The sequence below is a fragment of the Danio rerio genome, chromosome 22 (genome assembly GCF_052040795.2).
Source record: "Danio rerio strain M-AB ecotype USA chromosome 22, GRCz13ab, whole genome shotgun sequence".
Lineage (NCBI taxonomy): Eukaryota > Metazoa > Chordata > Actinopteri > Cypriniformes > Danionidae > Danio > Danio rerio.
In genome coordinates, this window is record NC_141042.1 from 4,813,398 (window position 1) to 4,841,388 (window position 27,991).

A 27,991-nucleotide genomic window follows, 5' to 3' on the forward strand; every position below is an offset into this window, starting at 1 on the left:
TTGTTATTTATATATATATATATATATATATATATATATATATATATATATATATATATATATATATATATATATATATGAGCAATATCACACATGTAGCAGTGCGATATGGCTGTATATCGGCACTGGTGGGAGGCGCGCATTGGTACGAAACCAGTCTGAGATGATTCGCGCTTTATGACATGGTGCGTTATCTTGCTGGAAGTAGCCATCAGAAGATGATACACTGTGGTCATGATGGGATGGACATGGTCAGCAACAATACTCAGGTAGGCTGTGGCATTGAAACAATGCTCAGTTGGTAATAATGAGCCCAAAGTGTGCCACGAAAATCTCCCCCACACCATTACACCAGCACCACCAGCCTGAACCGTTGATGCAAAGCAGGATGGATCCATGCTTTCATGTTGTTGACGCCAAATTCTAACCCGACCATCCGAATATGGCAGCAGAAATGGAGACTCATCAGACCAGGCAATGTAATTCCAATCTTCTATTGCCCAATTTTGGTGAGCCTGTGTGAATTTTAACTTCAGTTTCCTGTTCTTAGCTGACAGGAGTGGCATCTGGTGTGGTCTTCTGCTGCTGAAGCCCATCTGCCTCAAGGTTGGATGTTTTGTGTGTTCGGAGGTGCTCTCCTGCAGACCTCGATTGTAACGAGTGCTTATTCTAATTATTAGACCATTCTCTGTAAACCCTAGAGATGGTCATGCGTGAAAATTCCAGTAGATCCACAGTTTCTGAAACACTCAGAGCCACGTTCAAAGTCACTTAAATCACCTTTCGTTCCCATTCTGATGCTCGCTTTGAACTGCAGCAGATCGTCTTGACCATGTCTACATGCCTAAATGCGTTGAGGTCCTCCCATTTGATTGGCTGATTAGAAATTTGTGTTAATGAGCAGTTGGACCTAATAAAGTGACCGTTGAGAGTATATATAAATTCATAAAATTATATTTCATAAGTAAATAAACTTGAAAAAAAATATATATATATATATATATTATATTGTATATATATATATATATATATACACATTTAAGTTTATTTACTTATAAAATATAATTATAATATAAAATATACATAAAACATATGCATAGAAGATTTATAAAGGCAGCAAAATAAAAATATATAACACAAACTGAACATTAATATGTATGCGGCAGTTGATTGGCTGTTTCATGACGTCGCTCCTCCCCCGGAATTGCGTCGCAAGGTCAACCAGCCAAACAGGTCACTCGCGGCGCTTCCAAGATGGCGGCCTCCTTGTGTCAGTGTTACCAGGTGAGTTTCTGATATAAAGCGTTTATTAAACGCTCATCAGCAGCGCGTTTAGGGTAAAGGCGAAAAACACGACGCTCGCGACTCAAGCCCCGCGAGCGCGCTGTTTGTTTGGCGGGAGCGCGCGTGTCTAATGCAGAAATGTGCATAGATGGATCAGTCATGCTGATGAAACCAGAATCTGGCCTTAATGAGATATCAAATATTATAACAAGCCTTTACAAGTGCCAGAGTTCATGTGGAAATCACTAAAAAACGCGAAGCAGATGTTGATTAATGCGTTGAATCCGTCTAACAACAAAATATCATGGTATTTCCTGTGTTATTGCTGTTTTGTGGTCATGTATGGTGAATTTTCTTTGGGATTGTGTTTTTAGTTTGATCCTTTTTTAAATGTGTGTAAAATATCATGTTTTCAGAGGCTTTAATATCGGACAACCTTTGTTTATCTCAGCTAATCTGTCACATTTTATTCTAATATTACACATTACAATTTTGTCGGAATAGTTATCCAACTGCTAAACTATAATTGTTCAAAAACGTGTAACTTTACCGTGATTTAATGTTTTATTTACAGATATCTGATTATAAAGCTTATATTGCTTTGCAACAAGCAGTTCTGAAGTCATTTATTTCAAATAATTCATTCATTTTCCTTCAGCTCAGTCCCTTTATTCATCAGGGGTCACCTCAACTTATCCAGCACATGTTTAACACAGCGGATTCCCTTTCAGCTGCAACCCAGTACTGGGAAACACCCATACACACTCGTACATTGCGGACAATTTCGTTTATTCAGTTCCCCTATAGCGCATGTGGGGGGGAACCCGGAGGAAAACCACACCAGTACGGGGAGAACATGCAAACTCCTAACAGAAATGCCAACTGGTCCAACCGGGACTCGAACCAGTGACCTTCTTGCTGTGAGGAGACAGTGCTAACCACTGAGCCACTATGACGCCCCTGGCCCTAATTTGTAACTTACAAAATAAACAGACAATAGCTTTCAAACTTCAGATGCTCTCAAGCCAAGATTAGGTTTGTTCTACTAACATTGTGTTAACGTGTGTGTGTGTGTGTGTGTGTGTGTGTGTTCAGCTGTGTGTAAGGAGAAGCTCCGCGCTGGTCTTGTCTGGTCATTACTCCTCGCTGTACCCCAGAGCTCATGTCTTCAGGATATGTGGAGCTCCGGCCGCCGCCGCAGCACAGGTCAGACTACAGTCAGAGATTGAGAGGAATTGTGGGATTTTAGTGTTGCTGATGTGTGTGTGTGCACGTGTTTGTGTGATGTATGCATGTGCGTGGTTGAAATGTGTGAGCATGCATGTTTTATATGTGTGTGTAATGGGCATGCATGCATGCATGTGTGTGTGTGTATGAATATATGCATGCATGTGTCTGTGAGTGTGATGTGTAATGCATGTGCGCGTGTGTGTGGATGCATGTGTGATGCGTTTTGCGTGTGCATACGTGCGTGTGTCTGTGATGTGTAATACGTGTGTGTGTGTTTGTGTGTGATGTTTGTGTGTGTACGTGCCAGTGCATGCATGCATATGTGCATTTGTTTGTGTGTGTGTGTGTGTGTGTGTGTATAAGAATGTATGCATTCATGCATGTGTCTGTGTGTGTGATGTGTAATGCATGTGCGCGTGTGTGTGGATGCATGTTTGATGCGTTTTGCGTGTGCATACGTGCGTGTGTCTGTGATGTGTAATACGTGTTTGTGTGTGTGATGTCTGTGTAATGTGTGCATCTGTGATGTGTGTGTGTGTTCGTGCATGTGCATGTGTGCTTTTGTATGTGTGTGTGTGTGTGTGTGATGTGTGCATTTGTGTGTGTGTGTGTGCATGCATGCAAACATATGTGGATTTGTTTGTGTGTGTGTGTGTGTTTGTGTTATGTGTGTGAGTGATGTGTGCATTAGCAATGTGTGTTTGTGCGCGTGTGCGTGCATGCATGCATGTGTGTGTATGAATGTATGCATGCATTTGTCTGTGTGTGTGATGTGTGTTGCATGTGCTCGTGTGTGTGGATGCATGTGTGATGCGTTTTGCACATGTCTGTGATATGTAATACATGTGTGTGTTTGTGTGTGTGATGTCTGTGTAATGTGTGCATCTGTGATGTTTGTGTGTGTGTGTGTGTGCATGCATACATACATATGTGGATTTGTTTGTTTGTGTGTGTGTTTGTGTTATGTGTATGAGTGATGTGTGCATTAGCATTGTGTGTGTGTGTGTTTGTGCGCGTGTGCGTGCATGCATGTGTGTGTATGAATGTATGCATGCATTTGTCTGTGTGTGTGATGTGTATTGCATGTGCTCGTGTGTGTGGATGCATGTGTGATGCGTTTTGCGCATGTCTGTGATATGTAATACGTGTGTGTGTTTGTGTGTGTGATGTCTGTGTAATGTGTGCATCTGTAATGTTTGTGTGTGTGTGTGTGCATGCATGCATACATATGTGGATTTGTTTGTGTGTGTGTTTGTGTTATGTGTGTGAGTGATGTGTGCATTAGCATTGTGTGTTTGTGCGCGTGTGCGTGCATGCATGTGTGTGTATGAATGTGTGCATGCATTTGTCTGTGTGTGTGATGTGTGTTGCATGTGCTCGTGTGTGTGGATGCATGTGTGATGCGTTTTGCACATGTCTGTGATATGTAATACGTGTGTGTGTTTGTGTGTGTGATGTCTGTGTAATGTGTGCGTGTGTGTGTGTGTGTGTGTGTGTGCGTGCATGTGCAAGCATTCATATGTGCATGTGCATTTGTGTGTGTGTGTGTGTGTGTGTGTGTGTTTGTGTTATACGATGTGTCTTTGTGTCTGTGTGTGTGTGTGTGTGTGTGTGTGTGTGTGTGTGTGTGTGCATGGATGTGTGATGTGTAACACACTTGTCTGTGTATGTATGTGCAGGTCAGGTTTATGTCCAGCGGTGGCGGCAGGAAGGGTTTTCTGGGAGAGTTTCTGGATAATCTGAAGCAGGAACTGAGCAAGAACAAAGAGATGAAGGAGAACATCAAGAAGTTTCGAGAGGAGGCCAAAAAACTGGAGGAATCTGAAGCCCTCAAACAGGCCAGGAGGAAATATGTGCGTACATTTTCAAAGCGATCATACTGTTTTATATATATATATAAGAGTAAAGTAAATTTAGTTTAGTATTGCGAGTTTACTTAACAAGGTTTGTGACTCAAACATTCCAGAAATCATATTCATCAAAGTCGTTTGTGTTGTTGTTTTTCAGAAAACCATCGAGTCTGAAACGGTGAAAACGTCGGAAGTGTTGAAGAAAACTCTCGGCTCACTGTCAGATACGGTGAAAGAGGTCAGTGGCTGATCTTCTGATTGTAAATCCTTCATTTATTTATACATTTGTTTATTTATTCACAGAGTATTAGTGATGATGTTCAGAACATCAGATCGCTGACAGTTGAGTACCGTGACTATAAATGCAACATATTTTGCAAAAATCATAACAGTGTGTAAATATAACTTCTAGTGGTAAAAATATTTCATTCTATATTGTAAAATCAGACTTGATAAAAACAGTCTGCAGAAACACTAAGATCGACATTCTCCCTTTGTACGTGTCATCAGAGGGGGAAAGCCCCGCCCACTAGCGACCATCTCACATATTGTGAAAATAGTATGTTGTTGTTGTTGTTTTTTATTCCACCATTCTACAGTTACTATTTAGTATCTCTAGATTCGTTTAAATAGATTAATATAATATATTAGCTATATTACACGAGCTGGATTCACTGGTCAACTGCGCTAGTAGCACACTGAGGACTTTTGATGGTTATAAGGGGGTAATACAAATGAAAAGCTTAAACTAAATAAAATGATAGTTATCGTTCATCAGTGCAGGGCTCGAAATTGCGACCATTTTGGTCGCATATGCGACCGAAATTTTATCTATGCGACCTTAAAATATATTTGGGAGCATTTCTGCGAGTGCTTAAAATTGTTGTGTGCGACCAGTTTTTACTGCAAAATGTTCACCACATGCACGGATTCGGGAGACATTCACGCGGAATGCATCTCTAAGCTCTTTGTCTGCACTTGGAATGGGAAACGCAGCGCTCAGGGATGGTTTAAAACAGTTGTCATGTCATCTTGCTGCAGTAAACAAAGCCAAGCCCGTAATGCTTGCCCCGGCTTCGCGCTCTTCTTATTGGCCCACCACTGCTCTAGCACTTAACGCAAATGATTGGTTAATATAAGCTGTCAATCAATCAGTCAGCGCCTTCTGGCTTCGGATGACAGAGAGAGCTACTACCGCGGAAAACTAAAGCGCTGAAGATGAGATTGAAGATAACGCGGACAGATTTAGTTTTAGAAACCATCTAGTTACAAATAATGACACATCTTACTGGTGATCATGTGCTGAATGTTAATCCACCATCTACACTTTTCCAAGAGTAGAAGACTTCTGTTGGCTTCAAGTCCGCTATAAAAAGTCCTTGGGATGGAGTTTTCAGGTAACTGTTTGCCACATCTAGCACGAGAGCAGCTATATGTCAAATTTAACATCACGTACACCATCGCAGATGGGCTTACACTGAGTAAATTAATATCGCTACTCATGAAAAGACCGGTATGGCTGTTAACATGAAGTATGCATATAATAAGGTACAGTATATGTCAAAAGCATCAGTGCAATATCAGACAGCACTTGTGAGAACAGCACAGTTATACTGTTAACAGATTCATTCAAGCAGTGCGTGCAGGGCCGGTGAGCGCTCCGTGTATGCTTTGGTCACTCAGTTATGTTATAAAAATCTATTTTCTTGTGATCACGGGATTTCGTTGATACATTTTCCTCACGCACGCATATTTATATTACTGTTATTTTTTGCTTGTTAGTTTGATTAGTGTTGATTTCAAGTACAATAAATCTGTTTGTATAAAACTTGTAGTAACGGTGCTCATAATTGGTGGGTGCGACTAAATTTTGGCTGATGCGCCTAAATTTTTAAAGTTAGGAGCACCGGTGCTACCAAGCAAAAAGGTTAATTTCGAGCCCTGCAGTGTGTATGCAAATATGTTTGTCGTTATATTTATAGTTATCGTGCATGGTGTCAAGATGCCATAAGACCTCATTCTCTTTTCAAAGTGAAAGTAAAAAACATATTCGCCTGAAACATTCTCGCTTTGTACATGTCATCAGAGCCAAAAGCCCCGCCCATTAGTGACAATCTCTCATAGGTGCAAATAGTTTTTATTCCACCATTCTGCATTTACTTCAGTCGCTAGATTTGCTTGATTACATTAATACATTTGAATAGATAAATATTACACAAGCTGGATTCACTGGTCAGATGCACTAGTAGCACACTGGGCACTTTCGCTGGTACAAATGGAATGCATAAACTAAAAATAAGCAGATTTTTATTGTTCATCGGTGTGGACGCTAATATCTTTGTCGTTATATTTATAGTTATTGTGCTTGGTGTCAACGTGCCATAAGACCTCTCGTTCTCTAAGAAGTCATTCGACTTTCAAAGTGAAAGTAAAAGGCACATTCACTTGAAACATTCTCGCTTTGTACGTGTCATCAGAGCCCAAAGCCCCGCCCATTAGTGACACTGTCTCATAGGTGCAAATAGTTTTTATTCCACTATTCTACATTTACTTCAGTCGCTAAATTTGCTTGATTACATTAATATATTTGAATAGATAAATATTACACGAGCTAGATTCACTGGTCAGACACGCTAGTAGCACACTAAGGGCATCTGCTGGTTATAAGGTGGTCTTTAGCATGGACTAAAAAGAAACAGCGTGGACGAAAATATGTTTAACATATATTTATAATAATCATGCTTGGTGTGAGCGTGCCATAAGACATCTCACTCGCTAAGAACTTTCACTCTTTCATGCAAATTTGAAAGTGAAAGTAAAAGGCACATACTTTTGAAAAATGCTGCCCCTGCTTTTTGGTTTGTGTGGCTGTTTAATGAATTGCAGCAATCGTGGTCGTCTGAAACAACTTTAGTTAGATGAAATAACTGCAATTAGTATGTTATTATTATTATTTCTTTTCATTATTTTTAAAATGTTTTTATTATTTGAATATTAAAATGTTATTACTTTTATTAATATTTGTTATGTTATAATCACAACAGGGCTAATTGTGATGGAAAGTTTTATCGTATGGAATAGAATGCTGTCTCGTGAAGTATTTTATCAGTGATTAATCAGATTTGGATGTCCTCAGGGTTTGGAAGAAGTCGGACGAACAGACATCGGGAAGAAAATCAAAGAAGGAGTGGAGGAAGCGGCTAAATCGGCTAAACAGTCTGCAGAGACGGTGACAAAAGGAGGAGAGAAACTGGGGAAGACTGGAGCATTTCGGGCCATTTCACAGGTTCACATCTGCTCTAATCTAAGACATACTGATATCGTTTTAATCTGATTATATTAATCTATAGTTATATTCTACTGGTGTAATGTATAATTATAGTATATACTAGTTGTAACCAAGGGCAGCTAGCAAAGTGCGACGCAGGTAAACCTCACTCCTCTGACCTCAAAAGGTGCTCTAGCGACAGATAGTAGAGGCCATGGTCTTTATCCTGCTTGTTACACCCCATTTACAGGGCTTCAGCGTCAATGCTTGACAGAAGGCGTGTCTAAAGTTAGCGCTGACGCAATCATCATGGCAGCGTCAGCCAATAAAGTAAGTCCGCAATTGGCTACTGTCTGAACTGGTGTATTTGCAAACAGCAATCTGATTGGCTGACGCTTCTGTCGGTGCTTGAAAAGTTGAGAAAGTTCCAACTTTTGCAGCGAGCAATGCCACTGAAGTGGCGCCGACAGATCCACAGTGCAGTTCAGCAACGACTGATGTCACCTGTTCAAAGTGAATAGGAAGTGTTGACGCTGGCGCCCCATGTGAATCGGGCGTTAGAGCAACCGATTCGCATACAAGGAATCACGGGTACGATCCCAGCTCATACCGGGTTGGGTGCAGAAGAACCGGTGTGTTACAAAGTGTTTTTGAAACAAACAGTGAAGTACTGTTAGAGTGACTCAAAAGTTGCTATGGTAACAAAATCTATTGTGAATCACTTGAATTAATCTGTTGTGGTGATTCTATAGTTGCTATGGTAACACTAAAGCTTTTGTAAATTGCTTGAGTTGATCTGTTGTGGTCATTTTATAGTTGCTATGGTAACACAAGAACTATTCTAAATTAAATAATCTGTTGTGGTGATTCTTTAGTTGCTATGGTAACACTAAAACTATTGTAAATTGAATTAATTTGTTGCAGCGCTTCTATAGTTGCTACGGTAACACTAGAAATATGGTAAATCGTTTGAGTTGATCTGTTTTTGTGGTCATTTTATAGTTGCTATGGTAACAAGAACTATTATAAATTTAATTAATCTGTTGTGGTGATTCTAAAGTTGCTATGGCAACACTAGAACTATTGTTAATTGCATTAACCTGTTTTGGCGATTGTGTAGTTGCTATGGTAACACAAGAAATATTGTAAATCACTTAAATTATTTGTTTTGGCAATCCTATAGTTGCTATGGTAACACTACAACTATTGTAAATTGAATTCATTTGTTGTGACGATCCTATAGTTACTATGGTAACACAAGCTGTTGTAAATCACTTTCATTTGTTGTGGCAATTCTATAGTTGCTATGGTAACACGACAACTGTTGTAAATCACTTTAATTAATCTGTTGTGGTGAATCTGTAGTTGCTATAGTAACCATAAAGCTATTGTAAATTGAATTGTTTTGTTGTGGCCATCCTATAGTTGCTATGGTAACACTATAACTGTTGTAAAGTGAATATTTTTGTATCGATCCTATAGTTGCTATGGTAACACAAGAACTATTGTAAATTGAATTTATCTGTTGTGGCGATTGTATAGTTGCTATGGTAACACAAGAATCATTGTAAATTGAATTGATCTGTTGTGGCGATTGTATAGTTGCTATGGTAACACTAGAACTATTGTTAATCGCTTGAGTTGATCTGTTGTGGTGAATTGGTAGCACAAGCTGGTGTAGATCACTTTGATTTGTTGTGGCAATTCTATAGTTGCTATGGTAACACGAAAACTATTGTAAATTGAATTAATCTGTTGTGGCGATTCAATAACTATTGTAAATCACTTCAGCTCATCTGTTGTGGTGATTCTGTAGTTGCTATGGTAACACGACTATAATAATATAAACAAGTGACCCAAGATGTTTTACTACAATATACTCCACAGTTTACTATAGTACAATCTAAAGCATACTACAGTGAAGTTCACTACAGTTACTACTGCAGTATGTTGTAATTAACAAAGAGCTGTAAATAAATACTACAATATACAATATGTAGACTTTACTACTGATGGTTCAAAAAACTATAATTACTATAGTATTGTTCCTGTGTGTATGGATGATTGGGGCTTTCAGCTCTTCTTTGTTGTGTGTTCAGGGTGTTGAGAGTGTGAAGAAGGAGATTGGAGACCTGGGTCAGATGGGTCCGTATCGGCCGCCCAGCAGACTCAGAAAGAGGACCGAGTTCTCATCTAAAGCCGGAGCAGCAGAAGACAAAGTGTTTGAGGCCAATGAGTAGGTCATTTCTCAACAGATGCTATGATGACCAGAGGGTTGTGCTAAGAAGAAATGACAACAAACCAAAATATGCATATTTATTATTTATTATAAAAATATTGTTAGAATTTTTTTCAATTTCAAGTATATGTCTAGTATAGATTGTCTTATAATATTTATTATGTATAAATTCCAATTATTTAGTGTGTGAGGCTTCATTGGTTATTATAAAACATTCTTTAATGCATTATTTATTTTATATTTAGTAATTTAAATATTAATGATTTCCTATTTGCAGTTAGTGAGATTTTAATTATTTAATTATAACACAGTGTTTTTCTTTCTCTGCTAAAGGGAGGCGATGGGTGTTGTGCTACACAAGGACTCCAAATGGTATCAGCAGTGGAAAGACTTCAAGGACAACAATGTAGTTTTCAACAGTGAGTGTGTGTGTGAAATGCTCATGTGTGACCAGTAGATGGAGCTACTGCTCTAAGTCAATAAACACAGCGACTGTATCTGAAATCACCACCCAGACCCTCATTCACTATTCCCTAGTAGACATATGCCAACATGCAATAATTAAATGTAATGCGAACATGAACATGTGCAATGAAGGCACTGTTGAATAACATAACTAATAATTGAATATATTAACTTTTAGAGTGGATTTTTAGAATATTCAGATAGTATTAGCTGTGGTTTGCAGTTTAATAGCGCACTGTTTAGCGGCGTTGAGTTGTTTGCTAATCTGCTGTCATTGACTTGTGTTTTTGTGGTTTTCTCTTCTCAGGATTCTTCGAGATGAAGATGAAGTACGATGAGAGCGACAACGCCTTCATCAGAGCGTCACGAGCCGTCACCGACAAAATGACAGACATCATCGGTAAAGAGATATTGATGGATGGATGGATAGTAAGAAATGGATAAACATGTATAGGCAGATATATATATACAGATGGATAGACAGATATATAGATGGATAGACATGTAAATAGAGATATATATATAGATGTGTATGTAGATGTATATATATGTATATAGATGGATATATAGATAGATCAATAGACAAATATATATAGACAGATGATAGACTTGTATATAGATGGATAGACATTTATAGAGAGAGAGATATATAGACAGATGATAGACATATAGATGATAGATATATATATATATAGAGAGAGACAGAAGATGATAGACAAATATTTAGACTTATAATGACATATAATAGACATGTATATAGACGTATTTAGACATATGTATAGACGTTTACAGACAGATATATATTATATATAGACAGGTGGAGACCGGTGATAGACAGATGCATTGACAGATATATAGACAAATGATAGACATGTTTATAGATGGATTGACGGATATATAGACATGATCGATGTGTATATAGATGGATAGACAGATGATACACATGTATATAGACATGTGTTGACATATACAGACAGATATATTGACAAATGATAGACATGTATATAGATAGATGGATAGACAGATATATAAATGGATGGATAGACGTGTGTGTGTGTGTGTGTATGTAATATATATATATATATATATATGTGTGTGTGTGTGTGTGTGTGTGTGTGTGTGTGTGTGTGTGTGTGTGTGTGTGTGTGTGTGTGTGTGTGTGTGTGTGTGTGTATATACACACACACACACATACATACATACATACATACATATGTGTGTATATATAATATATATATGTGTGTGTGTGTGTGTGTGTGTATAGACAGGACGATAGAAAGATAGACGTATATGTAGAAGATAGACATTTATATAGAGAGACAGACAGATGATAGACCAATACATTTACAGATATATAGACAAATGCGAAACGTATATAGACGGATGGATAGACATATACAGACAGATATATAAATAGATGGATAGACAGATATACATACAGATATATAGACAGGTGGATAGACAGATACATTGATATATAGACAAATGATAGACAGAATATGATTAACATGTATATAAAGAGATATGTGTATATAGATAGATGGATAGACATATAAAGATGGATAGACATATGATAGACATGTATATAGACAAATGGATAGACATGTATAGACATATACAGACAGATGTATAAAAAGATGGACAGATATACACACACACACACACACACACATATACAGACAGGTGATAGACGTATATATAGATGGATGGACATGTATATAGACAGACATATAGACAGATGATAGACATGTATATAGACAAATACTGTATATAGTGTTTTCTGTTTTTTAGGCGGTCTGTTCTCTAAAACGGAGATGTCTGAAGTTCTGACTGAGATCCTGAAGGTGGACCCGACCTTCGACAAGGACTCTTTCCTGAAGCAGTGCGAGAAAGACATCATTCCCAACATCCTGGAGGTAAGACGCTCATAACCCAGCATGCCTTGCTCTGAAACGCCTGAGCGCTCGCTGACCGTTCGCTCTGTTCACAGGCCATGATTCAGGGGGAGCTGGATGTGCTGAAGGACTGGTGCTACGAGGCTGTGAGTCTCCACACGTCAAATATCACACATTTACTAGCCATTAACGTTCATCACCATATAACACGTTTTATTAGAATGTCAAATGGTAAAGACTACTAGAGAATGTTTATATATTGAGAAAAGATTTTCTTAAAATGTGTCCCTTGGAAGAGTCCTATCGAAATGGAAAAATCAAATCTGTTTTATGTATGCATGTATGTGGTTGTATATATTTATTTATTTATATTTATTGTATTATAAAAAGTTATTATTATGTAATATTAATCTTGCCATGAAATAATTGTAAGTTGCCGATTGGCAATAAAAAACCTAACAAATAAGCGATGTGCTGAAATCGAAAATTCTGAATGCTCTTGACATAAAAACAAATTTTTTTTAGACGTTTTTATTATATTATTAAATAAAATAAAGTAATTTTGTATACATTTTTTAAAGTTAACTTGATGATGTAAATTATATTGATTAAATAAACACAAGCCAATGAAATAACCTCATTTTATTGACAGTGAACGAATCAAGGGGCGTCATATTACCAGCGTTGCCATGACAACATTGTAGCTCTATTGCAAGCAGCAGGAACAAGTATACTAACTAGAAATGTTTTCCGGTGAGCATGTTTACTTCATGGATGTGTAAGTGTACATGTTCATTTGCAGAAAATACACTAAGCAGAATATTGAATTTTGCCCACGGCATGCGCACAAGCTAGTCAGTGTTATTCTGTGTGTTATCCTGCTCTTGTGCTTTGGTCAGCACAGCAGCAAACTGTACTTGCATGGCACAAGCCATTGAAATGAATGGGTTTCATAGCGCACTGCTTTCTGCATCCAGTGTGAACCAAGGTTAGTATAGTTTTACGTTTTAAAGTTTTTATTTTGATGCTATTTTACAGTTTTTATAAGATAATATGATGAAATTATTAAATATAAATAAATAAATAAAAATGCCTAGTTTACATTTATTGTCAGATGATGAAAAGATAATCATGTTTTATGTTTAAGATGTTTTGTATATAAAAACTATATCATGCTTGATTAAAAATTTATATATATATATATATATATATATATATATATATATATATATATATATATATATATATATATATATATATTTACACGTCAAACTGTTTTATAAACGCAATATCACACTGGTGATATACCAGTGATGATATACAGCCATATTGCACTGCTATAAGTGTAATGTTGCATTTAGTTCGACCACATAATCGTGTATATAAAAAAGAAAATCAAACACAGAGTCTCAAAAACCCTTTTGTAAGAGGAACTACTTTCTTACGCCATTCGTACACATCTGCAGCTGACGACAGAACAGCAGAAACCGTTGCTACTTCACAATTGTCACTTTAAAGCTAGTATTTGAAGGATTCTTTAGCATAATGTCTATAGTGATGACAAAATTTTGAGTTTATAAGGCTGAACAGCATTAAATCCTCTCCCAGTATTTCTCTGTTGCAATCGGGAGATCACAATAATTAACCCTGAAAAAGTCAAAGCAAAGACTACCAGATTACTGTACGAGTGTGGATATTACTTTACTATCTCATGGCTATCAGCCAATCAGATTCAAGAACCAGACAGAACTGTTGTATAAATAAATAAATAAATATAAATGAACAAATAAATAAATAAATACAAATATATATATTTGTTATATATAATTTTTTTTATTTTTATTTTATTTTATTTATTTTAAGTGTTCTTGACCAGTTGTTTTAGTCTTAGTTTTTATTTCCTAAAATAGCCCTTGAGTAAAAGCGGTTATATTGCGTCAAGCCTGGAAGGAGCGTCAAAACCAGCATACTAAACAGTGTGGCACACTATACCTTTTTTTGCCTCATATTTTGCTCGTTTTTCTTTTTCGACCAAATACAAAAAATCTAATTTTCAGCCAATAATTTCCACCTGCCAAAAATAATTGACTTATTTGTTTTGTTTTATTTCAGACGTACAGTCAGCTGGCTCATCCAATCCAACAGGCCAAAGCGATGGGGCTCCAGTTTCACTCCAAGATCCTGGACATTGATAATATTGACGTGAGTACAAAAAAAAAATCCATCTGCTGCATGCTAATGGCTGGATAACTCTGTAAGAGCTTCCTGATGCACGTATAATGCCGAATAATCAGATCTGAGAGCCGATGAAGGCCGTTATGCCTCCTTCTGACGTGTATTGCGCATGTTAACAATATGAGACATCAAATGAGTATCGTAGCGTTTATAAGCAGGGCTTCCATCATAATGGCAAGCAAATTCATCCTGAAAAACTATTTTAATCATAAATTAAAAGTATTTATTGAAAACAAAAGCTAAAATTACATTTTGTTTCTGTGTCTAAACTGAAAGGAAACACTTAATTGTAAAAACAGATGTGTTATGTGCAGTTTTCTGTAGAGTGTATGTAATAACTCTTCCTCTTCTGTTTTTTGTTTGTTAGCTCGCGATGGGGAAAATGATGGAGCAGGGTCCGGTTCTCATCATCACCTTCCAGGCTCAGTTAGTGATGGTGATCCGCAATGTAAAGGGTGAAGTGGTCGAGGGAGACCCGGTGAGTTAGCCATCATGACGTTAGCCATTAGCGGCTGAATCAGTGACGCGATCGGCCTCTGGAGCCGCCGAGGCTGAAATCAGCGGCTGTAAATCTGTTGAAAGGCCGTGTGTAATGACACTCCGGGGATGTTTTTCCTCAGAGTTTGTGGTTAATTATTGCAGTTCGCTGCTCTTCTAGCCATTGAGTTCAGACTGAGGATATTAGAAACGCTGCTTTATTTCACGCCGCTGTCGGGGGTTTGATTAAATACGACCATATTAAAGTGCATTTTCAGTCTGCTTAAACATTGGGCTGTAAAATGTGTGATTCACACGAGCCTGATCGGAACATCTCCAGGTCATAAATATATATTTTTATTGATAAAATACTGCTTGTTTTGATAATTATTAAATATGTTATACTATATGTTTCTATCTTTATCTTTTTTTTGGTACCGGTACAATTAAATTTGCTTTCAAATTCTCAATAAACATGTAATATGTTTATATAGACCATTTCAATATGGCGATATCACTGTTCCATGAACAGTTCCTGCTTGTCATCAAACTATTTCAGAACATACAAGATGTGATTCAGTCATAACTGGGGCCTGACGGAATCTGCGAGCGTTTTTTGCTATTTCTGCTGAGAATTTTGGAAAAAATCTGCGGATTTCTGCGGAAAAATTTTGGGAGTATCTCAACTAAAACCTTAATATATGAAATAACTTCAACTTTTATTTAATGTTTAAAATGCAAATCCAATTAGATTCACTTTATTTGGTAAGTAAAGCAAGTTTGTTATATAATATGTCTAGTAAAAGACAGACAGAAAATAATACTGTACAAACTTTTTATTAATGTACATAGCTGAAGATTGGTCTATAGCTACTAGTAAAACCTTGATAATGCAGTGTTCACACCAGACGCGGAACGCGGCGATAAATTGCGCTATTCGCGTGTAAATAACCGCGTGAACATTTGAGTTTACTCGCTTCATTCCGCTTCAGAACAGACGTGGATTCGCGTGATGGGCAGGGCTTCTGTCTGCCCGGTGACTGTAGCTTCATAGCTTAATGGCTAACATGGATTTTATTAAGAAAATAACAGTGTTTATGTGCTTTATGGATACTGAAAAACAGCGTCGATACGTTCCGGGTCGTGTCTGAGTCCACTACATCGTTTCAGAGGTGCATCCAGCTCTGTGAGCTCATAAACTCCTCCAGAAACTGAACCTGGATGACGGAGACTTTCAGCAGTGCTTCTGACTGAGCCAAGCCCAGTTTGATGAACTGTTGTCGATGTCGCCTGGAGGATTTCCCCTGGGACACCATCAACAGGTTCTACGTCACAATGACGCCCCCACAAGAGCAAGCTTTTGATTGGTTAACGCGGCACGAATGTTCACTGAAGTTCAGATTTTCGAACTTGAGACATTCGCGCGAAACACTCAATAAGCACCTCAAACGCACAAAACGCTCAATTCGCCTCACCCATATCGCGCTATTCGCACCGCGCCATTCGCGCAATTCGCGTCATTCGCGCGTATCGCGCCGCAGGATGTCTCTTGCGCGTTTGCATTGACTTAACATGTAAATCACTCGCGCTTGACGCACGTTCCGCTTCTGGTGTGAACGCAGCATAACAGCAATAAAGGCACATAACTAAAGACTAGCGAACAAAGCTACACATTTTATACAGATAATCACAATTACAGGGACACTGGATCGTTTCAAAGTCATGTCGATCAAACTGACATACGAGCGATCCGCTGATGAATCGCGGCTTTAAAACGCTCCAGTGTCCCTGTATCTGTAGTTACACTCAGTAAGCATCAGTGAGTTTGGTGAACTGATGACCTTCACGGCCAATCACAGTCATTTCTGTTAAGCATGTGAACACAATGGTGAATAAGCGGCATTTAAGAACGTGCTAGTGTTAGCGGGTATGAACGTTCTTAACATTTTTTAGTATCGATTGGTACCAAATTCCAGTATTGTGACAACACTTGTAGTTATAAAGTATGATCTTATTCTGCATCCCTAATCCTATCCACATTACTAATCCTTGATAAACAGCTAATTAGTAGTTTATTAAGCTAGCAGTGATAGCTAAAGGTTTGTTAATACCATGAATTGTGACCTAAACTGAAGTGTTGCCTTATTTTTTCTATTGATAAACAGCTAATTAGTAGTTTATTATTAAGCTAGCGGTGTTAGCTTATAGTTTGTTAATGCTGGAATTGTGACCTAAACTAGTGTTACCTTAATATTATTTTTTCTAATAATAAACAGCTAATTAGCAATTTATTAATCTAGCAGTGTTAGCTAATGGTTTGTTATTGTTGTGATTTGTGACATAAACTAAAGTGTTAACATATTTATTTATTTTTTTGTTACCATAGGACAAAGTGTTGAGGATGATGTATGTTTGGGCTCTGTGTCGGGATCAGGAAGAACTGAACCCTAACGCCGCCTGGAGACTCCTGGACATTTCCGCTTCCAGCACTGAGCAGATACTTTAAGTACTGCCTCTTTAAGACCACAATAAAGGGGAGGGCGTGGCTCAACTGAGGGGGCGTGACCACACACATCAGTTTCTTTTACATAACCCCGCCCCCATTGGTTTCTTCCAGAGCTCTTCCAGGAACCCTGACTAGACTGCAGGTTTGCTCTTGTTGAGCCAAAATGGCCGCCGGTTGGACTCACGCCATTGGACGGATACTTAACTGTCGAAAAGACTAAAAGACTTTTTTTGTTTGTACCATCTGTCCAGAAGGATTACGTAACGTTGAGTGGTTATCAAGTGCCAGTCTGCTAAATTTATCAGTAACATGTTTAATAATGATTATAACAGATGCAATTTCTATTAAATCCCCTTAAATCGAGATACAATCTGGAGTTGCTGCAGGCCGTCAGTGTGTCTATATTTATTAAAGATTTGCTCCCGTTTCATCGGGTTGTGTAGTTTTATCAATGACGGATTGTATCTTTGATGTTTGAGAGAGTTCAGCAGATTGTTAGTTTATTTTTATTCATTCACGTCTCTGTTATTTGGGGCTAAAAATAGCCAAAATGGCTCCCTCTACATTAAATTGAGCTGGTTGATTGTAGACCTGGATTATCCGAAAACGTGAAATGTAAAATAAATTTATTCCATGCTTCATTATTCACAACGAATAATGTGTTGATTTTGATTTTTTACTTTGTTAGCTAGACAACAATAGCTAGGTTACTCTTTAAAAAGGAGATTGCAACATAGTTAATCCACAAACTATTTATTGCACAGCTACTTAGTTTAAATATACTAGTTTAAAGGGAAAACTTAGTTGCTTATTCTAAAAAGCAGACAAAAACGAGCTAGCTAACTAAAATAAATAATGGCTAATCTTTTATGATCGATGAAAGCTACAGCGAGGAAGGTACAAATACTAGCAAAAACTAACCAAATCATATTAGGATACATAGTTCAAAACTAGCTAACATAGCTACTGGAAAAAATAGCTAACTGCAATTGTTACTAGTAAAAAAAACTAGCTAATAGCTACTATCAGAAGTAGCTAACTGGAATAAAGGTGCATAGCTAAAAACTAGCAAACAGCTGCTAGCAAAAACTTAATGGAGGTACAATGCTAAAATAAATAGTATTGAAGGTACATGGCTAGGCTACCAGTGGACACTAGCCAACTCTTAATAATGTACTAAAATATGTAAATAGTAAAATCTTGCTAGCAGCAAAGAAGGTATATGGCTAAAAACTAGCAAACAAAGTTGCTAGTAATAAAAATCTAGCTAACTGCAATATCTGCTAGCAAAAGTAGCAAGTAATGAAGGTATAATGCTAAAGAATAACATGGCTAGGCTATAAGCAGAAACTATCGAATAAAGGCACATAGCTAAAAACTAGCGAACAAAGCTGCTAGTAATAAAAAATCTAGCTAACTGCAATATCTACTAGCAAAAGCAGCTACAAGATAAATATACTAGCAGAAACTATCCAACACTTATCAAATTACTAAAAATAGGTACAAAGCTACTAGTGAAATCTTGCTAAAAGCATAAAGGCACACAGCTAAAAACTAGCAAACAAATCTGCTAGTAATAAAAATCTAGTTTAAGTGCATTATCTGCTAGAAAAAGTAGCTAGCAATAAAGGTACATTGCTAAAACGTAGTATTTATGGTACATGGCTAGGCTACTAGCAGATACTATCCAACTCTCATTGATTTAAAAAACTAAAATGGGTACATAGCTACTAGTAAAACCTTAACAACAGCACTACAAGCGAACTAGCGAACAAATCCACAAATGATAAAAATCTAGTTAAGTGCAATATCTTCTAGCAAAAGTAGCTAACAATGAAGGTACAAGCTAAAAATAGTATTGAAAGTATATGGCTAGGCTACTAGCAGAACCTATCGAACTTATTAACGTAGCCTACACAGCTAAAAGTAGGTACATAGCTACAAATGAACTCTTGCTAACTAGCTAACTCAAGTGAAGCTGCTAACAATAACTAGCAAACTTATAAAAGTATATGATAGCTAACTGCTATAAGCTGTATAGTTTTAGCTTGTAAACAGTTGTGAGTGTAGCTAACAACTGTTTAAAAGGGTAGCTGGTTTTAGCTGCTATTTACACTTGCATAATTCTGTAGCAATTACTTTGGCAAGTTATAATTTTAGTGTTTGAAATTTAAGATTAAAAAAATGAGCGTCTTTTTCAGGGTAAGTTTGTGTTAGCATGTCTTCTGTGTAGCTTAATGTGTCATTCAGCTGAAGCTGCTAATTGAGTTTAGCATCTAGTGGTGCTGCCAGTGTTTGTTGGTTTACCCACTCAGGCGCTGTTATGTAAGGTGTTTCAGATTGTTCTCCTCAGGTTTCTGTGGGCAGATGCTCGTCCGTGAATGTGGGCGATGTGCTTTGACACGGTCAGATTTATTGCCTGGGCTCTGCAAACGTGGAGTAAGCCTGATAAACAGGCCTTCCTGTCCGCTCATCCATTCATACGTCCCGATGACAAGCGCATGTGTTTGGTGATGGATCTCCCGTTTTTGAAGAGCGCTGAGCTGTACTCCTCAGCTGATGGATGGTCCACACGTTCTGACCCGTCACGCTGGAGAAACCCACAGAAAATCCACCAAATCCACCTCAGAACATGAAATATGCTGAATTAGAAGAGTGCTCTCTCTGTGGAATTATTGTAAAAGTTTTAAAGTGATGTGATTTAGTTTGAACTGATCATGTGATGATAAAAATTTGTGATGGGACGCATTAATGCTCCAACTAGCATTTCGAGCACATTGTAAAACTGAAAAATGTTATTTTGCTCTTTTTAAAACCTCTGAACCATCAGTCCGTCATCACAGTGCTTCAGTGTTATTATTATTATTAAATTATTAATCCCTCAAGGACTCTTTTGAGCATCTGTCTGTGCTCCCAAAGAGCGTCTCATACCTCCAAAAGCCACCACGTTGCATTAGAGAAGAAAAAACAGCACAGTGGATTCTCCTACTGCACTAAACTACATTTCTGTCATCAGGAAGTGACCCTATGCTCTCTTAGTAAAACATTAGTACAACTTTGAAACATCCACAAACAAAAATTTCTTAAATCCTCTCCCTCGTTTGCCCATTTTTTTTAATCGAAATTGATTCCATGCTTAAAGCTATATGTAGGGCCAGACGGAATCTGCGGACAATTTTTGCTATTTCTGCAGAGAATTTTGGTAAAAATCTGCGGATTTCTGCAGAATTATTTTGGGAGTATCCAGCGAGTATCATAACTAAAACCTTAATATATGAAATAAAAAGTAATAAATTACTGAATAAAAACTGAATAAATTCAGATTTACACATTTACTCAAGTAAATAAACAGAATTAATTATGTTCTCAAAATCGGCAGAAATCTGCGGAAAATGGCGGAAAATCTGCGGAATTCTGCACGCGCAGATTCCGTGTGGGCCTAGCTATACGTCTATCTACCAACAAGAAATTCTGCAAGTTAATAGAAACTTATGAAAATATCATGCTTCCAGTATGTTAGTAAATAATGCTTTCTGTATTTAAAAATGTTATTTTTTTGCTTTCTGTATTTTTTTAATTTAATTTAATTTTGTACTTTCCTCATTTTGTCCTCTTTTTTATTTTCTTTCTATTACTCCTTTCTTTTTACTTATTGTTCTTATTACTTTGTAATTGTATATTCTTGTATTCCAGTCTTCTACAGATTACTTCCTGATTTATATAGTAAATTTCTTCTTTTCTAAATAAAAGAAGAATAGAATAAAAGAATAGTTTGTTCGAAAAAAAAAAAATATCAACATGCTTATTCATACTGCCCCACTCTATTTTTTGCATAATAAATTTCTATTCTGTTAAGTGACTCAATTAATTTGAAATTAAAATCTTAACATTTTGTAATTCCTTGTGTTTATTGTTGTGATCATTTTTATAATAGTTTTGCATTATGCAAAGTACGTTGAATTACCATGGTGTATAAAATGTGCTACAGCATAAACTTGCCTGGCAGTGTCATGCATTGGATAAAATGACAGAGAAAATGGAAATAAGATCATTTTTCAGTGCAGCTAAACGCCAAAAAGTTCACATATTAAGCAATTTGGCTTTAAGAATGAGTGCTTATGAAAATACTAATGTCACATTATCAATCACAGGCAAAGGAGAAAGAAATGATTGAGGAACAGGCAGAGCAGGGTCAGTCAGATGTACAGTGTCAGGTAAGGGTGTTGTGCTTTATTGAAGGGATAATGACAATACTTTTGGAGGGTGAACAATTATTTTTAATGTTTTTGTTGTTGTGGCTGTTTAGCAGATTTCACAGGCTCACTGATTTACAATATGATCGGTCATTTTAACAAGTGTAATGTAAACAAGATAGTTATTATGAGCATGGAAAACGTTCTTGCATTTATTCTGCTTCAGGAGTCAGACTGTTGACAGTAAACAACACAACAATCAATGCAATAAATAGTTTTGAAGAAAAATTTGCAGTCATTGAAGCCGAGAAAAACTTAACAATAATCACAATGACGTAGTCTCCATGCTATAATAATAATAATGATAGAAGCATTTTTAACTGTGGGAACATATCTTCATTAGTAAAATTCGGCTGTATTATTTGTGTCCCCTTCAAAAAAATGCTTGAAAGAAATTTTATATTTATTGTCCCCTCCTACTGTTAAATCAGATTTACGCCCATGGCCTGCTTTAAGTCACTCTGCATAAGGGCAATTCCATGCAAATGTCAACCTTGCCATAAAAAATTATTTAGTTTTAACCAAAATAGAGAAACCGTTTCTACATTTTTTGTGTTAGCAAGTATTTTACAGTACTTTAAAAATACTCATAAATGTATCTGTCAGTATTTCAAACTATTATATTTAACTTGCCAAAATCACACAAGTGGCAATTTCACAGCTGTCACATCCATAACGGAAATGTGTCACATCCATAACGACACTTTTTCTTCATAAATGCAAAAATGTCAAATAAAATAAAATCAATCATTTTAATTCTATAGTGAGCCGACTCATACCTGTTTGATGAGCATTGTTTATTTTGGGTTGTGCAGTTTAACTGTCAGAATTTCTAAATAATCTGTTGTCGACTGTAAATTCGCAAACTTTTTTTGTCACATCCATAACCCATGTTTATTTTCCTAATTTAAAATATAAAACATGTTTACTAGGGATGTAACGGTATTGTAAATACCGTCATACCGCAATATAAATTTTTTTCGATATTACCGAAGTCGCATGACTCGGTAAAACTATAGGTCTTCTGAGAAAATTTGCTCAGGCGAATGAAGCGAACGGGAGGTAGCGAAAACTACAATTCCCATCAGCCCATGCTTGACCATCATCCCTTGCGGTCTGTTGTCGCTACAGATCCAGTAATGCGGAAATGGAGTGTGCTGCTAGAAGCGGGGATGAAAAAGAGCTGGAAAACTCTAAAGCGGGTGTTGTCGCTGCGCGCGTACTGAATAGCGGTGTTGTTGCGCGAGTTCTTATCAGCTGTGTTGTCGCGCAAGTTCTTATCAGCTGTGTTGTCGCGCGAGTTCTTATCAGCTGTGTTGTCGCTGCGCGCGTACTGAATAGCGGTGTTGTTGCGCGAGTTCTTATCAGCTGTGTTGTCGCGCAAGTTCTTATCAGCTGTGTTGTCGCGAGAGTTCTTATCAGCTGTGTTGTCGCGCGCGTACTGAATAGCGGTGTTGTCAGCACACTGTTCAGATTGATGCAGACATGAGACCTCTATCTTACTCATGGTTTGTCCTCTCAAGTGGGGGAAAGACAATGCACAACTTTACCCACTGCTGTCAACCTGGGCCAAGTCATATCTCTCTTGTCCCAGAAACCTCAGTCCCAAATGAGAGTTTTTTTTTTTCTGTTGCAGGGGACATTGTAAATACCCAGAGATACCAGCTTTTACCAGATTATATTTATATGATAATTTTCCTTTAAACCCATCTCTATCTAAGTGAGTGAGTGATTAAATGTTGAATGTGATGAGTTTTCAACAATACTAAATTGAAACTTTATTTTTTTACATGGTTTAATAATTTTTTGTTATTAAAATTGAAGTTCCTGTTTCAAAGCTTACAGATAGATGGCTAATTTGTATGTCATTGACACTTTTGCCACTTTTTTGGAGTATTTTCATAAGTTTTGTTTTTTCCTGTAAATGATTCAATAAATACTGTACCGTGACATTCATACCGAGGTATTACCGTACCGTGAAATTCTGATACCGTTACATCCCTAATGTTTACATATTGATATTTTTCTGCTCCCAGAACTCTGTGGTGAGCTGTTTTGAAAAATATAAACAGAAGTTTCACCATAATGTCAACATAGAATTTCTGTGTGAAATTATGTTGTGAGTTTTTACTGCAAATGTCACATCCATAACGCTGGAATTGCTCATAACTAGAAAAAGCAAATAGCGGCTTTCAATGGTGTGACTTGCCATTAATTTAATGTAAATGCTGAAGGCTTTTTTTATGGAAGGTGAAAGGTCAAGGAGACAAACGATTAGTCAGAGACAGTAAATAAATTAACCTTTAAATTAACAAGCAGCTTCACATCATGTCATGTCAGAGCTGTGCGAAATAAAATAAAAATATCTTACCTGTAAGCAACTGTTCAGTGATAAGATCCAGATATGACAGTCAGTTAGTCCGTAAAATGACCGTTATTTTTTAAATTATGCGAGTGTGCATCGTGCAGATCAGACGCGCGCATTTAAAGGGGCAGTTCACCCCAAAATTAAAGTTCAGAGATCGATTACTCATCTGGTTTCAAACCATTAGGAGTTTCTGTCTAATGTTGATCACAAAAGAAGATATTTTGGAAAATGTTGGAAACATTTGTTTTTCCTACTAATAGGAAATTAATGGAGACAGGTTTCCAACATTGAGTTCAACAGAAGAAACTCATAAAGCTTTGTAATCACTTGATGGTGAAATAAATACACACACTGACAATAATCAAGAGTATTTTTAACATTTATTTTGCTTTTTGGTGGGGGATTTACAATTTATAGTTATGTGTTTGAAATTTTTATTTTATTCTTTACACTACTGAGGAGATTTCTTCCAAATTTACCAATATTAAGTTGTCATTTACACTGTCAAAATGCTATGGTAAAATTCCGTAACCTGTTTGACTGTAGTGAATAACTGTACATTCATTTTCCCAGAATTCCCTGCATGACACTTCATTTTTTATGCATTTTGTTGAACCTACTATTTGACTTTTAAGCCCTTATTTAGTAATAATAACATCAAGATAACTTTACTCAGTCAGACCAGCAAAATGAAAGTTATTTTTGTTTAATTATGTGCGCAGTTAAAGAGACAGTTCACCCCCAAAATTCCATTTCTGTCATCGTTTATTCATCTTGTTTCAATCCATTAGAAGTTTCTTTCTTCTTCTGAAAAGAAGATATTTAGAAAAATGTTGGAAACCTGAAACCATTGGCTTCCATAGTATTTGGTTTTTTTCTACTATGGAAATGAATGGTTTTGTTCAACTGATGAAAGAAACTCGTAAAGGTTTTTAACCATTTGAGGGTGAAACAAATGCACACACTGCATGACCATTTTCAGAGTTTTTTTTTATTGTTGTAGTTGTTGCTTTTTTGTCGGGATTCACAATTTATAATTATATGTTTGAGTAGTTATGCAGTTAAAAGGACAGTTCACGTAACATTCTGTCATTTAATTACTCGTCCTTTACTTGTTTCAACTCACAAGAGTTTCTTCTGTTGAACACAAAAGAAGACACTTAGAAAAATGTTGGAAACCGGAAACCATTGGCTTTTAAAGTATTTGTTTTTCCTATGAAAATGAATGGTTACAGGTTTCCAACACGTGTTCAACATAAAAAAGAAACTCATAAAGATTTGTAACCACTTGATAGTGAAATAAATACACACACACAGACAATATTCAGAGTATTTATTTATTTTTGCTTTTTTTGTGGGGGATTTACAATTTACAAATGTGACATTTTCAGAGATTTCTTCCAAATCGAACATAAATACTTGTCTTTGACACTGTCAAAATGCTATGGTAAAATTATGTAACCTGTTTGACAGTAAGTGTATACAGTGAATAACTGTACATTAATTTTCCCAGAATTCTCTGCATGACACTTCATTTTTTTATGCATTTTGTTGACACTACAATCGTACTTTTAAGCAAATATTTCGTAATAACATTGAGACATTGTTAGTCAGTCAAAGTAACAAAATGATAGTTATTTTTTTTAAATTATGTGAGCAGGTAAAGGTACAGTTCACCCCAGAAAGGGCAATTCTGTCACTGTTTATTCATCTTGTTTAGAAGTTTCTTTCTTCTGTTGATCACAAAGGAAGTCATTTAGAAAAATGTTGGAAATCTGTGACAATTGGCTTCCATAGTATTTGTTTTTCCCACTATGGAAATATATGGGGTTTCCAACTTTGTGTTCAACAGAAGAACTTCATAAGGGTTTGAGTTATTTATTTATTTATTGTGGTGATTTACTTACTATTTATTTATTGTGGTGATTTACAATTTAGTTATGTGTTATGAGCAGGTAAAGGTACAGTTCACCCCAGAAAGGGCAATTCTGTCACTGTTTATTCATCTTGTTTAGAAGTTTCTTTCTTCTGTTGATCACAAAGGAAGTCATTTAGAAAAATGTTGGAAACCTGAAACCATTGGCTTCCATAGTATTTGTTTTGGAAATGAATGGGGTTTCCAACATATTTAGAGTGATGTGTTTGAGTTAGGTATAGTTAAAGGGACAGTTCACCCCCCAAAACATGACGATTCTGACATTAATTAATCATCCTTTACTTGTTTCAACTCATAAGGGTCTCTTTCTTTAGTTGAACACAAAAAAAGATATTTAGAATTTTTGGCTTCCATGGTAGGCTATTTATCTATGTAAATCAAATGGTTTTCAACATAAAAGAAACTTATAAAGGTTTGTACCCACTTGAGGGTGAAAAAACAGTGAGTAAATTTCATTTTTGGGGGGGTGAAGTATCCCTCAGGCTGCATTGGCGTCTCTTCGCTGGATATGAAATGAATGATGGCCATCCCGACGGCAGATCCTTTATGAGGATCTATGGCCATGTTTTGGAGGACGAAAACAATGGCAAAATCCGGTTTGTATTGATCAGCGAGTCCTGCGCCTGCGGTTCTCCTGTTAGTGGCTTTCAGGACGGCAATTTGTCACGGCGTTAATGCGGGGGAACGACGGCTTTCTGTCAGACCCTTCATTTCTGCCGGCGGAAATTTAACTTCCGCCTTAAAGGGACAGTTCACCCCAAAATGAAAAGTCTGTCATCGTTTAATCACCCACCACTTGCTCCAAACATGTTTGAGTTTCCTTTTGTTGAACACACAGAAAGATATATGAAGATTGCTGGGTTAAAAACAGCCGCTACCAGTTTCCATCCAAATACTGTAAGTGCAATTCGGGATAGCCTATATAATAAACCAAAGTCTAATGGATATAAAAAAAAAAGTTAAAATAAAAGTCATTTTTACATCAAATTTCAGTAGTATTATTTGAAAAACTCCAGATTTAAAAAGGATTTTGTTGTAAATCTTCCAAATTTTTTACTCAATATATTGCAATATTTTTAAATAATACTCATTCTTTTGTTGTTTGTCTTACTATAGATTTCAAGGTTTATTTTTATTCTGTAATCTTTCTTCTAAGTGAAACGTATATCGTATTTCTGCAAGTCCTGCAAAGCATCTGAAAGTCCCTGAGGATTTCTGAGATTGGATCAGACGACTCCAGGAGCGGCCAGATCCCAGAAAACCCACAAGAAGCAGGAAATCAGACTCCAATTCTGCAAAACAAGACTAATGGGCCGGCAAACCTGGAGGGAAGCGATCATGCCCAGTCCAGCCACAGATAAATACACACACCACTCGTCAAAACTCACTTTTTGAGGGCTTGCTTTTGGGGTATTTACAATTTAGTCATGTGTTTGAGTAGTGACATATTTGTTTTATTCTGTAAACCATTGAGGAGATTTCTTCCAAATTTTACATAAATATGCATATCATTTACTCTAATAAAAGATTCTGTAACCTGTTTCCTTAATGTATCCAGTGAATAACTGTATATTATGCATTTCGTTCACACTACTGTGGTACTTTTTAGTTATATTTTATCTTGAGTTATGCACATTAGAGTATTTACATCAAATGTTAATTAAAATGTTTATTACTTTAATATTATGTACTGTCATCATGTTAAACTTCAAATATTACCCAAATGACTTTTAACAGAGCAAGGATTTTTTCACAGTATTTCCTATAATATTTTTTTCTTCTGCAGAAAGTCTTATTTGTTTTCATTTGGCTAGAATAAAGGCAGTTTTTTATTTTTTTAGGTCCATATTATTAGCCCCCTTAAGAAATAGTTGTATTTGATTGTCTACAGAACAAACCAATGACTTGCTTAATTATTCTAATTTGCCTACTTAGCCTAGTTAAGCCTGTAAATGTCACTTTAAGCTGAATACTAGTATCTTGAA

The 27,991-nt window shown here is 36.6% G+C and overlaps 1 protein-coding gene across 3 annotated transcripts; it reads left to right on the top strand.

The window, feature by feature from the left end:
* The first annotated feature begins 1,231 nt into the window (after positions 1–1,231).
* Positions 1,232–18,104, top strand: timm44 (translocase of inner mitochondrial membrane 44 homolog (yeast)). 3 transcript variants are annotated; one of them, XM_087302709.1, is made up of 14 exons: positions 1,232–1,284; positions 2,380–2,490; positions 4,194–4,367; positions 4,522–4,602; positions 7,501–8,089; positions 8,310–9,113; positions 9,175–9,868; positions 10,205–10,290; positions 10,644–10,736; positions 12,128–12,252; positions 12,327–12,377; positions 14,344–14,433; positions 14,834–14,944; positions 17,330–18,104. In XM_087302709.1, the coding sequence occupies exons 7-14, from the start codon at positions 9,645–9,647 to the stop codon at positions 17,447–17,449; spliced, it is 900 nt and encodes a 299-aa protein (XP_087158835.1). In that variant the 5' UTR covers positions 1,232–1,284; positions 2,380–2,490; positions 4,194–4,367; positions 4,522–4,602; positions 7,501–8,089; positions 8,310–9,113; positions 9,175–9,644; the 3' UTR covers positions 17,450–18,104.
* Positions 18,105–27,991: the final 9,887 nt, after the last annotated feature.